Below are 13,329 nucleotides of genomic sequence, written 5' to 3'. Positions count from 1 at the left end.
TCACCTCCTCCCGTCCCCCATGCTCCCCTCCTCCCATGCCCCCCCTTGCTCACCTCCTCCCATCCCCCCCTTGCTCACCTCCTCCACAAAAGAGATGGATCCAACTCCAGCCTAGTGGACACTACCCCCGAAACAGTTGGCTGGGAATGCAGGCTGTCTTGCGTCCCGATTCTGAAGCCGTTGTGTCACTCCCCAGGTTGTGTTCCTGGAGAAGCGGGTGTCGGAGCTGGAGAAGGACACTGCCGCCAATGGGGAGCAGCACAGCCGGCTGAGGCAGGAGAACCTCCAGCTTGTGCACAGGTGAGGCAGGAGGGCCTCCGTGGTCATGGGTGCCTATCAGTGTGAGAGCCCACTCCTTGTAGCCCTCTGCACCTTACAGAGCAGGGTCTTGCTGCCACTAGGGTGTGGCTCACCTCTGGAGCTGTCCCTCCGCCAGCTGCTGGGAGCCAGGTCAGGGGGGCAGTTCCAACTCAGCACTTTCGCCTGACACTTGTCAGGCTCCAGAGGAAGGTGCAAGGGGAGGCACCACCTCACATCTCGGGAGCAGTGAGGCCCGCACCAAGCACCTGGTAGAGACTGGACTTCATGGTGGGGGAGGCCACGTGGGGAGAGGGGCACTGGGACTCTCTGATGGGGGCCCCGAGTCGGGTCCCCGATTCTGAGAACCTGTCCTGACCCTGACATGCCTGGAATGGACTTGTTGCTGTGACGAGTGCTGTATTTGGGGCACCTGCATCATCCCCTGTCCCCTTCCCTGTGACCTGTGAGGTGGTGCCACCACTGTACCAGCTCACAGGGGAGGACACTGAGGCACGGGTCACTTCAGAGACAGCACGTAGGGGCTGTGGAGGGCAGGGCCCCCAGAACCCCCTGCACTTGGGAGCGGGACCCACCCTGGAAGCATGCGGGTTCTTGCAGCCACTTAGCAAAGATGAATAGACTGGCAACTGCTGACCGACGATGCACAGTCTGGCCCGATTGGGCCCCACACTGAGGAGGACAGTGCATCACTGGGGGAGTGGCGTGACCTCCCCCACCATTGTTCTGTCTGGGTTTTGGAACGGGTCGTGCCATGTAGTCTCACGCCCAGTTTAAGGGAATACATTTTTCGTGCAGCATAGGAGCTTGGCTCAGGAGCCTCAGTTCTCTGGGCTGTGCCTGCTTGCAGCTGGGTGTCATGGGGACACAAACAGATTGTGGGGAGGCCCCGGGGGCGTGAAGGAGGCTCTGCCATACACTCTGTGACCTCAGGCGAGGGCCCCTCCCCTCGCAGCCTCCGTGTGCTTGCCCCTGATGCAAGCAGGTGGACTCCAAGTGCATCCAGGAGGTGTGCTTCCAGCAGGGCTGGACACAGGCCCGATGCCCTCACTTGGCTCCTGCTGTGAAGCTTTCATCCTGGATGGCACTGACTTTCCTGACCTTCCTCCAGTGTTGGGCGGGCAGTCTGCTCTTTGGAGGCTGAGTTAGAATGAGTCGTTACTGCAGACGTCACCCGTACGTCACTTACACAGTACAAGCAGGTTGTCTGTGCAGTCAGGAGCCTGGGCTGGACACAGCGCACTGTCCAGGCTCTCCCAGCAGGGCCTGCCTGCGTGGTCCTGCTGCAGAACTGGGGGTAAGGTCAGCATGCTTACGGAGGGCCTTGGTTCTAGCGCTGAGCCAAGGGTTTGCTGCATCTCTGGAGACCTGCGTTCCCCTCCCTGTCTGCATCCAGTGAAACCTGGATGTGCTACCACACTCATTTCTCCAGCTGTCTGGTGAGGCTCCATCTGATCTCAAGGCACTTATCAGTTATCCACGTCTGGAGTGGAAAGTTCACTCTCTGTGCCCCAGGGCCTGGCACGTCCAAGCCTGTGGGTGTTTCTTGGGCTGTTTCCTGAGTTCTCCTAAAAACAACATGCTTCTGCTGCTTCGTGAGGGTTCCCAGGGTTCACATTGTCGCCAGCCTGCTGCATGGCTACTACCCCTTTACCAGCACCCTGGCAGTCCCGTACCGGTTCCCCTGCCTCCCAGCTGTCCCACACAGGTTCTCCTGCTTGGCTTTTTTTTTTCTTTTTAAGATTATTTATTTTAGAGCGAGAGGGAGAGAGCACGAGTGTGCATGAGCAGGGGCTGGGGCAGAGAGAGAATCTCCAAGCAGACCCCTCACCAAGTGCGGAGCCAATGCAGGGGTCAGTCCCAGGACCCTGAGATCATGACCTGAGCCAAAACCAAGAGTCAGACGCTTAACCTGCTGGGCCCCCCAGGCACCCCTCGTGCTTGGCTTCTTGCTTTCTGGATCCCATGTTTTCTTCTTTTCTTGCTCATTAATTGTCTGCGGAGAGCACCCCTGGATGGTTGCCTGGCGGAGAGTGCAGAGGAGTAGGTTCTGCGAGGCCACGTGTGTCTGGAGTGTGTCCGTCCACTGATAGTGTGGCTCGGTCTGGAACCATAGCTGGAGGCAGGGTTCCAAGGAAACCGGCAGGCAGGCGCTGGTGCCCTCTGTGGGTTCTGGGCTCTCACCCTGGATGCTGGGAGGGCCTCGTTTCCTGTGCTGGCACATGGGTTCCAACCTTTAAATCTCAAAGATACCCCTTAAAGGCTTCGGGAAGGTTTTTAGAATTATTTCTCTGTATAGTTTGTTCTTTTTTTTTATCTGTCTGAACTTCTGTTCATCAAATATGTTAGACCTTCTGGAAGTTTCTTCTCATTTTCTTTACTTTCCTGTTCTCTAATTCCGTCATTTCCCTCTTTTTAAGCGGGCTCCACACCCAGCACGGAGCCTGACACAGGGCTCGATCTCACGACCTGGGCTTTTAGCTCAAGAGTCGGACGTTGAACTGACTGAGCTGCCCAGGCACCCCATTTTCCTCTTTTTAAAAATGTAGGGGCGCCTGGGTGGCTCAGTCGTTAAGCATCTGCCTTTGGCTCAGGTCATGGTCCCAGGGTCCTGGGATCGAGCCCCACGTCTGGGTCTCCGCTCAGCGGGAAGCCTGCTTCTCCCTCTCCCACTCCCCCTGCTTCTGTTCCCTCTCTCGCTGTCTCTCTCTCTCTCTCTGTCAAGTAAATAAATAAAATATTTAAAAAAATAATAAAATAAAAATGTAATATTCTTGGTTTTCTCCTTCAACTCTTACTGAATTTAAAATTTTTTCTCCTCATGTTTTCAGTTTCTAAGAATCACTTTCTAAATCTCCTTCAGATGTTCTGCTCCTATTTCCCTGGAAGTGGTATCTTCGCTCTGAGGTGTGAATTACAGGGCTTTCTCCTGTGAGGGGTCCTTTTTCTCTGATGGCTTTGGCCGCTTTGTGTCGACTCCTTTCCTATGGAGTCTGGTGATCTTTGGTACTCTGTTCACCCTTAGGTGTGAGGCACCAAAAAGAGGTTGAGAAGCCCTGTGTGCATGGACAGCTCGGGGGCGTGGGCTCTGTGGGCAGGGCCTGGAGCCCTTCTCTTTGGGATGGTCAGTTCCTGTCTCTTGCAGGTGGGTGTGGTGATCTGGAAGGTGCCAGGGTCAGGGCCCCCATGTGAACATTCCCTTTGTCCGCCTCCTCGCTAACACTTGCCCTTGCCTCTGCCATGGGTGACCTGCGTGTGCAGCCTGAAGTGTCGTTGCAGGGTCCTCCTGGAGGCGGGCACCTGGTGGGCTTGTGCCCCTGGGAGGGCTCCTGCCCACATGCTGGGATGGGGGTGAGCGGCCTGAAAGCGATGGAGACCACGGTTCGGAGGCCCTGGGTGCCGGTGTGGGAAGCGGAAGCGGTCTTGGGGGCACAGCCTCTGCTTCAGAACCATTCTTGAGCAGAGCTGTGGATGGGAGTCTCACCGCCTCTGCTGCCCCTCCTCCAGGTAGGCGCTGGGGCTGAGAGCAGAAGGCCTCTTACCTCCTCCCCTTCGCCTCCACAGAGCCAATGCCCTCGAGGAGCAGCTGAAGGAGCAGGAGCTGAGAGCCTGTGAGATGGCGCTGGAGGAGGCCCGGAGGCACCGAGAGCTCGTGTGCAAGATGGAGCGGGAGCGGAGCATCGAGGTGGAGAGCCTGCAGGCCAGGTGGGGTGCGCGGCCTCAGCAGCTGCCCCACCCAGGCCGTCTGCTGTTTGGGAATGGAGCTGCCTTTTTAATTAATTAATTAATTAATTAATATTTATTTATTTATTTTTGAGGATTTTATTTATTCATTTGAGACACAGAGATAGAGAGCATGAGCAGGGGGAGGAGCAGAGGCAGAGGGAGAAGCAGGCTCCCCGCAGAGCAGGGAGCCCGATGCGGGGCTCGATCCCAGAACCCTGGGATCATGACCTGAGCCGAAAGCAGATGCTTAACCAACTCCAGCGCCCCTGGAGCTGCTTTTAGAGAAAGGGGGAAACCCACTGAGGAGAGCTGTAACACTGCTCAAGATCAGAATTTGAACACAGACCCTCCATGATGTCATTTTGAGTCTCTCTGCTGTCCACGTTCTCCCCATCAGAGCACCGGTCCTTTTTGAGACTTGACAGGAGTCCCTTTCTGCTTATCTGGAGTTAGGAGCCTTTGAAGAGTCAGGAGAAGTGGGAAAAAACAGCACATGGGTGTGCGCACCCTGCAGGAAACACACAGTAGAAGCTGGAGACTGACAGCAGCCCCCACGCAGGCTCGCGGCTGGAGGGGCAGCACAGGGTGCTGTTGGGCAGAGCGAGCCCGCACGTCTCCCAGCGGGGAAGGGAAGAGGCCACCTGTAGGCAGACACTGTGGGTGCTGCTCCGGGGACAGCCAGGCCTGGGCAGCTGGGGGACCTTCTTTCCTGGGCCTCGGCACAGTGTGGTTCAGTGTGTTCCTTATCTCTGTGTGCTGGAGCCTCTCCCCTGCGGCTCTGAGCAGGACAGCAGCCTGGAGGGGGTGATGTACACCAGGTGTCATGAAGCCCTCGGGGGACAGGGCAGGACTCCACGTCAGTGCTTCTGAGCAGACCTGCCGCCTGCTCTGTGTGGCTAGATCCTGTCAGCCTCCTGCAGTTACCTGGGGGTGGAGTGGGGCAGGTCAGCACCCTGAGGTCAGCCCAGGACAGGGGCCTCTGTAGTGTGGCCCCAGCCCACTGTGGTGCACAGGAAGACCCTTACTCAGTACAGGGGACCGCAGAAGGTGACAGGATGGACAGGACTGTGGAAAGGAGAAGGGGCTCCTTGGAGATGGGGCTGAGTCTGTGGCTGGGATGGGAGAGAAGCCAGCGGAGCTCGCAGCATCTCATCGTGTCAGAAAGTAGGGAAGTGCTCAGAGAAAAGCACATATCTACACACAGTGATGGGGCAGCTGTCACAGGGCTCCTGATGGTCAAAGCTGGACCACTTTGAGTAACACACTAATAATGATACTATTGGACCATAACCCAGAGCCCAACTCAGTGTGAGGACTGGTGAAGACGTGGAGACAAGACACGAACCTTCCTCACAGAGGAATTCCCAACGATACGGGGAGCCTCTCCCGGGGTGGCGCTGAGTCCCCCTCCCCCGAGGCGCGGGCCGGGCCCGGTGACGGGCTTCCAGAGGACAGGGAACACACGGGAGGAGACACCTGGAAACACACCTTCACCAGGTGGTCCAGGTCGGCATCGCCAGCGGCGAGTCATGTGGACTCGGGCACCCAATCGGGTAACATGGGCACCTCACCTCTGTGACCCATCTCATCCCGAGAAACACCAGACAAACCCAATGTGAGGGGCATTGGACCTAATATGGGACCAGAACTGCTCAAAACGACCAAGGTCATGAAAAGCCGGGAAGGGCCTCCAGACTGTCACAGACCAGAGGGGACAAAGGAGACGAGGCGGCAAAGTGCAGTGTGGCCCCGAGAGGGGCCCTGGGGTGGGAAGGGGCACTGGTGGGAAATCAAATGAAGTCTGTGGTTTGGTGACTGGTATATCCCAGTGTGGCTGTGTGGGCTGTGGCAAAGGCACCACAGTGATGAGCAGATGCCATGCGGGAAGCTGTACGGGGCTGGGGTCCACAGGGACTCTGCACTATGTCTACAACTGTTTTGTAAACCCACAAGTATCCCCAGACCCAAAGTGTATTTAGTAACCGTCCTGGCTTAAGGAAAAGTTAGGGCCTAGAGTACTGGAGTGGTGCGTAAGGACTGGGGCGTCTTGGGGAGCCTCTGTGGGTCCCGGGTGACTCCTGGTGGGGCTGCCGAGACAGTGGGCCTCCCTTGCCTCAAGGAGGCACATTTCCTGGGTATGAGGTCCCAGCCTTGTTCTTGTGTCTCAGGCTGCAGCAGCTGGACGAGGAGAATGGGGAGCTGAGGTCGTGCACGCCCTGTCTGAAGGCCAACATTGAGCGCCTGGAGGAGGTGAGTGGTCAGCTGGGAGCGCTGAGTACATGGGGCCCAGCCCTGTAATATGTGGGCATGAGATCAGCCAGGCTAGCTTGAGCACGTTCTTCCACCGTCTGCAACCGAGGGGTTCTCTAAAGCGGGACAGCCACACAGCCAGCCAAGGGTGTGACCACAGGCCAGGAAGCCATGCTGCTCTAGAGAGCAAGCTGATGGCCCTGGGCCCACAGGCCCCATGGGGTGGGGACAAGGACAGCTTGGGCCTGGCCGTCACTTTGTTGGAAGATGTTGGTCCCTGCCTGGCTTCCCAGCTTTCCCACAGACACGGGATCCTTGGGTCCAGAGGTTCAGCTGAGATGAACCTGTGGCTGAATTCAGGGCCAACTTCAGCTGGACCCCTCATGCCCTGTCCTGCAGGTATTCACTGGAAAGGCCTCTCCATCCCCATCCTCCCCTCCCCGCCAAGTGTCCCTGGGAAGCTCTGAACCCTGAGGACATCCAAGACCACATGGGCTCTGGCTCCCGTGAGCAGTTCCCGTGGAGCAGCTGTGGGTCAGATCCTGCTCTTGCATAGGTCGTCCCTGCCCTGCCTCCCCTGAGAAGCTGTCCCTGTGTCCTGTGCAACCAGCCCGTTCCGGAGCACCGCAGGCCCACCTGCCTGCATGGTGGTCAGGGTCAGCATGGCCCCAGAGGTGTGTGCACCTCTGCCATGATGGGGTGGCTTAGACGCAGCCTTTACGGACTGAGCCAGGAAAGCTGTGTGAACGGGGCGGCAGGCAGGCATGTTCGCAGCAAGTCTCTTGCTTCCACAGGAGAAGCAGAAGTTGCTGGATGAGATTGAAGAGTTGTCCCTACGGCTCAGTGATGAGCAGGAAAACAGGAGGAAGCTGGGGGACAGGCTGAGCCACGAGAGGCACCAGTTCCAGAGGGACAAGGAGGCAACCCAGGAGGTGAGCATGTCGCCCTCTGTGTCCTGAGACCCGAGGCCGGGAACCGTGTGGTGCCGTGCTGGACAGGGCTGCTGGGCGTGAGGGGTTTGTCATCCTACTTGGAAATGGCACTCAGACTGACCCAGAGGTTCCGAAGCTGAGGGCTGAGCTAGTCCTTGCCGCCCGGGTGCCTGGAGCCCTGTTCACCCCGAGGTTGCCCGCAGCTGATCGAGGACCTGCGCAAGCAGTTGGAGCACCTACAGCTTTTCAAGCTGGAGGCCGAGCAGCGGAAGGGCCGGGGCAGCAGCATGGGCCTGCAGGAGTACAACAGCCGCGCCCGAGAGAGCGAGTTGGAGCAGGAGGTCCGCAGGCTGAAGCAGGTGCGGGCAGACACACCCCTATACCCTGCAGAAACTTCCAGGAGCCCGGCGTGGGGCGGGGCACATGCGAGGGGGCGGGTGGCTGGTGCCTGAGCCAGAAGCCACTCTGGCCAGTCCCTGTGCAGGCTCAGCCACCAATGGGGTCACGGCCCCAGGAAGGACGCTGCTGTCATGTCCCCCACCCAGGATAACCGAAACCTGAAGGAGCAGAATGATGAGCTCAACGGGCAGATCATCAACCTGAGCATCCAGGGCGCCAAGAACCTCTTCTCCACGTCCTTCTCGGAGTCCCTGGCTGCAGAGATCAGCTCCGTCTCCCGAGATGAGGTAAGGCCCATCCAGGCCCGGCTACCCAGATGTGTCCCAGTCTGTGCACCAAGCCAGCACTGATGCTGCTCTTCCTGCAGCTCATGGACGCGATTCAGAAGCAGGAGGAGATAAACTTCCGCCTGCAGGATTACATTGACCGGATCATCGTGGCCATCATGGAGACCAACCCATCCATCCTGGAGGTCAAATAGAGGCAGGAAGGCCCAGTCTGGTGGGCCCAGGACCCCACCTGCACCCAGGAGATGGCCACGGCGCGCGCACAGCCGAGACCAGTGGCTGGGCTGGGGTGCAACAACGGGTCTGCAGAGGGAGAAGGAACGGGAGCCCTGGGACCGGGGCCCACGCAGGAGAGGGTGGGGCTGGGCCTGCTCTCTGCAGAGATGCGGAGACTACGTCTCAGGCTCAGGTGAGCCCTTCTGGGAGCTCCCTCCCGTGTGGCAGACCCCTCTGCAGCCCTACCCATCAGGAAAGGAAGGAAGGATACATCCCCACCGGGGTGCTGCCGTGTGCATCTGCTCAGGGGCCCTCACCCGCATGGCACAGAGTCCCCAGGACCCTCTCGCCAGACGTGGTGATTTGGGAAGTACAGGCAGGCGAGGCGATGTGCGTCAGGGTCTGGCTAGGAGCTGTGGGGGTCCCAGCTTTCCTGGGGCCGTCACCCATCCAGAGGGGGCACTTCAGTGCCTCACTCCAGCCTCCAGATACTCCCGTGGGGGCTGGGGCAGGAGCCTCCCCTCTGAAATCAGGACTTGAGAGTCTCCCCACGTGGAGCATGCTTTCCGGACAGGGTGGATGTCACTGGCTGACCCCAGGTGCAGGCAGTATCCTGGTGAGAAACTGCCTCCCTGTCCGTGTGGCCTCCCAGCCTCCTGGAGCCGCCCTCCCTGGGCAGATCTCAGCTGCCCCAGGTGAGTCCTGGTTTCCTAGGCAGAGTCCACGTGTCTGGAAGCACGTTTCCTCTGGGAGTTTGAAGTTGTTGAAGTGGCCATCCTTCCCTGAGCTGGGTTTTGCAGGTTCTCTCAGTACAGAGATCAAGAGCAGAGAATAGGGCCCTCCTGGCAGCGTAGGGGCTCCTTGCCTGGCTCTGTGCCCCCACTGCCAGGCCCCACATCATCGTGGGGACTGCTGGGCCTGCCCCCACCCCGAGCCTGAGCACCGGCCAGGAGCCCCTGGGTGCTCCCGGGTGGGTCAAGACCCTGCACACAGACTGGCCACTGCTGTGTGTGCGTGCGTGCGTGCGTGCGTGTGCGTGCGTGCGTGTTGCCCTGCGTCCCTCCATCCTCCATGTGGCCCACCTTCTACACTAAGATTTAAGACGTTGCCTCGTATTGTACATTTTGGGGAAAGCCTTGGGTGTAAATCAGTGTAAACTTGGAGGAGAGATTTTTCTATCATGTAGAGTAGGTATTTTTTATAGATTGAAGGTTGATCAATTTTTTAATACTTCCAAGAGAGAAAACTATCTGTGTATACACATAAAATATATATATATATGTATGATAATAAATACTGGAACTCTGCTTTCCGTGCCCAGCCCTGCCCTGGTGACACAGACGTGGGTCTGTTTCTGTCCATCACTCAGCGGTCCTGTAACTGTAAATATGAATTGCCAGGAGATGTTTCACATGGACACCCAGGCCTTCTACTTGCACGGTGACTCTGTTTCCTTCCTCTTGAGAAAGACTCTTCAGGCAGAGCAGTGGTGGCCTGGATGCTGAAGGGCAAGTCCAGGACAGTCTGGCTGAAGATTAAAGCTGTCTATACACACAGAGGCCGGCCTCTTCCTCCGTGGGGTCTGGGGGCTGGGTGGGGTGCCATGGGCCTGGCCTCCCAAGGTATTGGGGGGGGCTGTGTACCATGTAAGCTCTGCAGGAGACCTGGTCAAGCTGACCCCTCCCGGAGGTCCCAGGGTTGCACCTCCAACCTGGACCCCCAGCAGAGCTCAGCCGAGGGGCCCTCCTGGGGTGGGGCCATGTGATGGGTCCTTTGGGGTCACGGGTGTTCACGGTAGGACATAGCTGAATGCAGGCTGGGCTGAGGGGTTGCATCCCAGGTCAGGGACTTGATGTCCCCGTGGGACGTGTAATCAGGGATGATGAAAAGGCCTGTGGGGTTCATGCAGATTACCCAAACTGAAAGCACATGCTCTGGCAGGATTTGGCTTGAAGATGAGGAAGAAGGTCGGGCTGGTGGCCAGGCTGGGGAGGAGAGCTCAGCTACCACCATCGTCACGGGGAGGACCGTAAGAAGGTTCTTTGGGTAAGTGGGCATATGTAATTTGAAGTGGGAGTTGTTAGCCAAAGTCCCCAAACTTGATTCCCCAGCCCAGGCATCCACGTGAGCAGCAAATCATGCATTTACCACCTCCCTCACACTGAGCTAGCTACCTGCATGTCAGAGACAAATGGACCAACTGAGGCCCACAGAAAGCCAAGGACCCCACCCCCAGCCACCCAGAAGGGCACTGAAGGGGCTTGAGCCCAGGTATGCTGGCCTATGGGGCCAACGACCTGAGGGCGGTGGTGAGTGGACATGGCCTGGCTTGTGGTGAGCAGGGGCCCCAGGACTCCAAAGGGTCACCAAGGTCAGGCCTGGGAGACCTGGATGCTGTGTAGGTTGCAGTGAAGCGGGAACCTGGGGGGCTGTTGGGGTGTGGACATGTCCAAGGCCAAATTCCTGCCCAGAGCCACCTCCCGGCTAGTTTTCCGGGGTCTGGAGAGTATGTAAAGGTCCAGGCTCCCACCTGTGCTCCTGATGCTCCACGCAAGTACTTCCCCTAAACAGGCAGACCAACGCGCTCTCATTAGCAAGCCCATCAGTGGGACTTGTGCCCAGCTGCCCACAGGTGGGACCGGCAGAACTCGTGGACCGGGATGGATGGCATTGTGCTGTGGCTTGGGGTAGAGGCTTCAACCCCAGACTACTGTTGGAGCTCTGCACATAGGGCCTGCTCAGCCCTAGGGGTGCCAAAGTGCTGCCGTGGCAAGTTCAGGTCAGTGAGGGTCCAGGAGAGCCTGGTCCCCAGCCTGGGCGCACTTGGTGACACCCGCCTTCCACCTACCCTGTCGGCCCATCTGGAGCCTGCAGGGCCCATCTCTGCCTAGGAGAAGCTGAAAGTGGGGAGGGGGCCTAGCTCCATCAAGTGTTTCATTTATGCTCTTAAACATGTGGGGGCCTATCCATGGTCTGGCCCCACCAGCAGCCGATTCTGAGATCCTGCCCTGGCCCTCCCAGGGTCCCTAGTCCAATGGGGAGACCCAGTTATCCACTGGAACACGGTGGGGCCGCAGAACACTTGGAAATCCACCATAAATGGAGACAGCAGTGCCCACTGCCAGCCAGGAAGGGCCCCCCGGGGCTAATCCTGTCTCAGGTCAGCTCATGTTGGTAGAGGATTGCTTGAACCTTCCAAGTCTTCGTCAGTCCTGCATGATGGAGGAGCACAAAGCAAGGAAGACAGCTACTGGTGGGTGGGTGCATGGCTGTCGTGGTTCAACTGTCCCTCGAGCACCGCCCAGCCCCTTGCCTCGGCCCTGCTCCAACCAAGCCATGCTGAAGGAAGAGTGCCCATGTTTGCTCCCAGCCTGGCTGCCCCAGCACCTGCCCTTCCACCTGCTGGCAGTTCAGAGACCTGCAGTTGGAGGCCCTGGGAAGGGCCCTTTTTACCTTATATGAGCATTTGCTGTCCTGTTTAAGCCAGGCATGGGGGGTGAGGGGCGGTTCACAAAGCAGGCAATGATGGGTCATTCCTTAAAATTGGCCAGAGCACAGGTTGCACAGCTCTCAGCACAAAGGTGTCTTGCACTTGACCCACCTTGGCCCCAGCATGCATGTCCCACTCCTGAGGGTCCCTGAGCCCAAATCCCGATTGAATCTCTATTCCATGATTGGGCCCTTTGGGTCCCAAAGCTGAGAACAGCACGGGCACACAGGGACGCTCGAACCAACGCACAGGGCTTTGTGTCCGGCCCTTCCCAACCCTTGGTCAGCTCCCTCCTCTTGGACATGGAGCAACTCCAGTCCTGAAGACTCCTCCTGAGGCCTTCTTGTGGTGACTCGGCTTCTCCCCCAACAAGAGGCCTTGGCCCCTTTCTGGGGAGGGCAAGAATGCTCCTTACCCCCATGTAGGCTGTGGCTCTGAAAAGTTGCAGTGAGCAGACAGGGATCTCAGCTGTTTCAGCTGCTTCTCTTGTTGGGAGGTTACAGGGCTGTGGACACCAGTCCAACAGCCACCCCAGCCAGTGTCCATTGGAAGGGGTAGGGGAGGGAAGGGGAGCTGTGGTTACTGAGCCCTGCCGCGCCCCCCCCCCCAGGAGATGGCCCTTGACTCTCTCTCCTCATGTGATTCCACAGCCACACGAGGTCAGAGGCCACATGTCACCTTCATGCAAGTGAGGAAGCGCAGGGCAGGCCAAGTCACTCAACAGCTCTCTGTCCCCACAAGCTTGCTGCTTAGAGCACTCAGGAAGCAGCTCCATCCCTGCTGCAGCATCTGGAGAGTGAGACAGGTTTTCCTGGGGCTTGGTCTCCTGGGAGCACTGAGCCCTGTCCCCGTAGGTCCTACTGAGGTTAGCTGACTTTCTGGGCAAAGGAACAGACATGACCCAGTCTGGAGGCAGAATTGGGCCACAGCCACTCTCCCTGAATCCCTCTTAGCTGACATGCCTTGCTTCCGCGTCTCCTGCATGACCAGTGCCTCCCCAGGCTCCCCAAGTGCCCCCGATTGCCTCCCTCTTCCCGCTCTACAGCCTCCCTGTGCTTCACTTGCATCTGATAAACCGCCTTCCTGCATGTCCTGCTGCAGAGGGGCCTCCAGTTTCGTGACTGCTGGTTGTGAGTGACCTCAAGCTGCCCAAAGGGAACCTAACGGGAGACACTGGACCTAGGAGGCTCTTCTGTGCATTTGGCGACGGAGGGTTCCTGTTCAGAGGCCCCGGCGGAGCAACACCGCCTTCCCAGGTTTAGGGGTCTTACTGCCGGGCGCCGGGCTGAGCGCTCCGTGGATGGTATCTCATTTCGTCCTCTTTTACCGAGGAGGACACCGAGGCCCACAGAAGTAATGTGACCGCGTCCCGCTGTGAGTGCCAAGGCCTCGTCTCCACCCAGGTCGGTCCCACCAAAACTGGAGCTGTGGACCACGAAGCCTTGAAGAAGGGCAGAGAGGGTCTGGGGCAGCTGGAGGGCGGGAGGCAAGGGGGGGCTCAGGAGACCCAAGCAGGGCGCTACGGAGGTCTGCGGGCCGCGTGGACACGGGGGGCCAGGGCAGAGCCGGGGTCTCGTCCAGGCAGCCGGGAGAACCGGCCAGAGCCTCGCACCTCGGCCTGCGAGGGGGAGCCGGAAGCGCAGAGACTGGGCCGTCTGGAAGACCCGCCCCTTCCTCCCGCGCAGGCTATTCTGGGAGTAGTAGTCGCAGT

At 58.7% G+C, this 13,329-nt stretch overlaps 1 protein-coding gene across 2 annotated transcripts in view; it reads left to right on the top strand.

Annotated features, from left to right (window-relative positions):
* Nucleotides 1-9,686, top strand: part of RAB11FIP3 (RAB11 family interacting protein 3) — a 60,065-nt gene extending 50,379 nt beyond the window's left edge. For both annotated transcript variants that reach the window (XM_081820432.1, XM_081820433.1), the window contains 7 exons: nucleotides 197-300; nucleotides 3,883-4,023; nucleotides 6,213-6,294; nucleotides 7,089-7,226; nucleotides 7,430-7,585; nucleotides 7,772-7,912; nucleotides 7,993-9,686. In XM_081820432.1, the coding sequence (XP_081676558.1) occupies nucleotides 197-300; nucleotides 3,883-4,023; nucleotides 6,213-6,294; nucleotides 7,089-7,226; nucleotides 7,430-7,585; nucleotides 7,772-7,912; nucleotides 7,993-8,106 (876 nt within the window). In that variant the 3' untranslated portion in view covers nucleotides 8,107-9,686. The remainder of the gene's footprint in view (nucleotides 1-196; nucleotides 301-3,882; nucleotides 4,024-6,212; nucleotides 6,295-7,088; nucleotides 7,227-7,429; nucleotides 7,586-7,771; nucleotides 7,913-7,992) is intronic.
* The last annotated feature ends 3,643 nt before the right edge of the window (nucleotides 9,687-13,329 follow it).

The sequence above is a fragment of the Leptonychotes weddellii genome, chromosome 5, assembly GCF_054177405.1.
Source record: "Leptonychotes weddellii isolate Sample4059 chromosome 5, ASM5417740v2, whole genome shotgun sequence".
NCBI classification, from domain to species: domain Eukaryota; kingdom Metazoa; phylum Chordata; class Mammalia; order Carnivora; family Phocidae; genus Leptonychotes; species Leptonychotes weddellii.
The sequence above is the reverse complement of the archived record's forward strand: the minus strand, read 5'-3'. Positions and strand labels throughout refer to the sequence as shown.